The sequence below is a fragment of the Octodon degus genome, unplaced genomic scaffold, assembly GCF_000260255.1.
Source record: "Octodon degus isolate 3935 unplaced genomic scaffold, OctDeg1.0 scaffold00382, whole genome shotgun sequence".
NCBI lineage: Eukaryota > Metazoa > Chordata > Mammalia > Rodentia > Octodontidae > Octodon > Octodon degus.
The window spans coordinates 392582-394908 of record NW_004524958.1 but is presented as its reverse complement, the minus strand read 5'-3'; the positions used below and the strand labels follow the sequence as shown (position 1 = coordinate 394908).

Sequence of the window (2327 nt, the reverse complement as noted above, 5' to 3'; positions counted from 1 at the left end):
CCTGGGAGGCTGAACACAGGCAGACTGCTGCGAGTCTATAGGCCCTGCAGACCCTGTCCTAAAGTACAAAAAAAAAAAAAAAGAAAAGAAATAAGAAGACAGAGAGATTTTGCAAATGGGAGGGGCCTGAGAGATGGAGGGAGAGGGGAGAGGGGGGTAGAGGAGATGACAAATAATTCGGCTGGTGTGCTGCACATGCATGGCGGCCCAAGCGAACATCATCATTACCTGCTGCAAATTCAACCAATACAAAAAATCTGGAAAAACCTACATCCAAATAAACAAAAGAGATGTTTGCAAAAGAAGAGAGATCACGTAGTCTTCTGTTTCTCTGCTGTCAAGTGAGAAAGGGCAGCAGAGTCCGGAGCAGAGGGAAGCATGGCCCCTCCGGGGGACGGGAGCACTAGAGGGCAGAAGGGCCAGAGCGGGCGCCCACCCCGACAGCCCTCAGCTCCCCCAGGCCCAGGAGGTGACTGCTGAGACCTAATGCACGTGAGGCAGCCCGGCTGGCACCAGCTCCACCCGCTCCCTGTGCCCGTACGCACCAGGGCGCCGGCCTCCCGTCCTCCTCTTCCTCGCCATCCAGGGATCTTGTCCTTGCTCCAGGAAGGAGATCATATCAGGCTTAGAGGCACAGAGACCTACACACAAGAAGACCAGGATGTGGTCAGGCTGTGGGCCTGTCCAGGCCGGAGATCCGGTCCCCTTGGCTCAATGGGTGAGGACAGTACACAGGGCAGGTGGTCAGGAAGGGTCAGAACAGCCTTACCAAGTGAGGCCAGGTTCCTATAGTTCTCCAGCATCACCTTCCTATACAAACTGCGCTGCATGGAGTTCAGCCACTGCCACTCGTCTCGGGAGAAGTCTACGACCACATCCCCAAAGGTCACCAAGCCCTGAAATGACATAACCGTGTCCTCACTCCATCCCGCTCAAGGCCCAGGGCTGTTCCTGCATGAAGCCCCTCCCCGACCCCTCGCTGGACGCCTCTGTCCCCAGTGCCTTGCAGCAGGACTCCATTTGGAGACAGGGCTTTCAGGGGATAAAGTTACACGAGGTCGAGGTCTACGGTGTAGCCCTCATCCAATAGGACAGGATGGAATGGAACTTGTAAGAAAACAACAGACAGCAGGAACGTGCACCCAGTGCGAGGTCACAGGGAAAAGGGACAATCTGCAAGTGAAGGAGTGGCCTCAAGAGAAACCACACCCAGCGACACCTTGGTCTTGATCTCTAGCTTCCAGGATTGAGAAGAGGCTTCTGCGTTTTGACACCTCACTGGTAGTCTGTTAGGGCATCCGCGGAAGAACACCCTGGGTCTGAAGACCGCCTTGTCTTTGCTTCAGTAAGAGACGCATACTTAGTTATCTGGAAAGCTCGGTAACTGCTGGACAGCTTGCCCACTTCTTTCTTCCTTTCTTGTGCTGTGGACCTAGCGCACACCAAGCATGCACTTCACCTGCGCCCCTCAGAAGCTGGTCCTCGGGCATAACCTCAGAGCAAAGAGATGACAGGGAGACCACGCTGCCCTTGGAGAACTGCTGTGTGGGGGAGCTGAGAGGGGTAGCACATCCACAAAGCACTCACTGGCGGCTCCAGACAATCAGCACCACCGTGGGCTCCATGGTCAGAAGGTGCGCGAGAACAGTTCCTAGCTAGAGGCGTGCACGTGGCCACAGCGGCCCAACAGGAGACAAGCGTGGGGTGAACCTCAAAGGTCAGCACGGCCACCTCCAAGCCAGGCCTAAGGGTTGCTAGTTCACATTCAGTGTTAACTCCATGTTCATTGAAACAAAATAATCATATTCCTTGTGTGAAGACATAACATCGACATTTAAAAACACAGCTTTCCTACAGACCAGTAATAAACAGTCTGAGAAAAACAGAACAAAACAAAACAGAAAAACACCTCCATTTATAAGCATGAAGAAATCACCCAGGAATAAACCTACTCAAACGGGAAAGAATGCTACAATGAACACCACAGATGAATGAAGAAAGGACTTGAAGAAGACACTAGAATACGGGAAGAGTGACGATGCTCATGGATCAACCTAGCCACGTTCCTGAAAGTGACCTAGAGACTCAAAACAAACCTATCAAAATACCAACAGCATGCTTCACAGCGCTAGGAAAAAAGTTTTAAAACTCATGCGGAAACACAGAGGACCCAGACTAGCCAAGGGAATCTTCAGCAAAGAAAACAATGAAGGCAATATCATGGTACCCGATTTTACGTTGTACTACAAAACCGCAGTAACAAAAACATCACGGTACGGGCATGGAAGTAGACATAGACTAATGGGACAGAGGACACAGAAACAAAC

At 51.7% G+C, this 2327-nt stretch overlaps 1 protein-coding gene across 1 annotated transcript in view; it reads right to left on the bottom strand.

Annotated features, from left to right (window-relative positions):
* Zfp28 (ZFP28 zinc finger protein) overlaps positions 1–2327 on the bottom strand; it is a 16072-nt gene that overhangs the window by 9293 nt on the left and 4452 nt on the right. The window contains exons 3-4 of the mRNA XM_023708513.1: positions 770–896; positions 546–641 (exon numbers count right to left, since the gene is read on the bottom strand). Of these exons, the coding sequence (XP_023564281.1) occupies positions 546–641; positions 770–896 (223 nt within the window). The remainder of the gene's footprint in view (positions 1–545; positions 642–769; positions 897–2327) is intronic.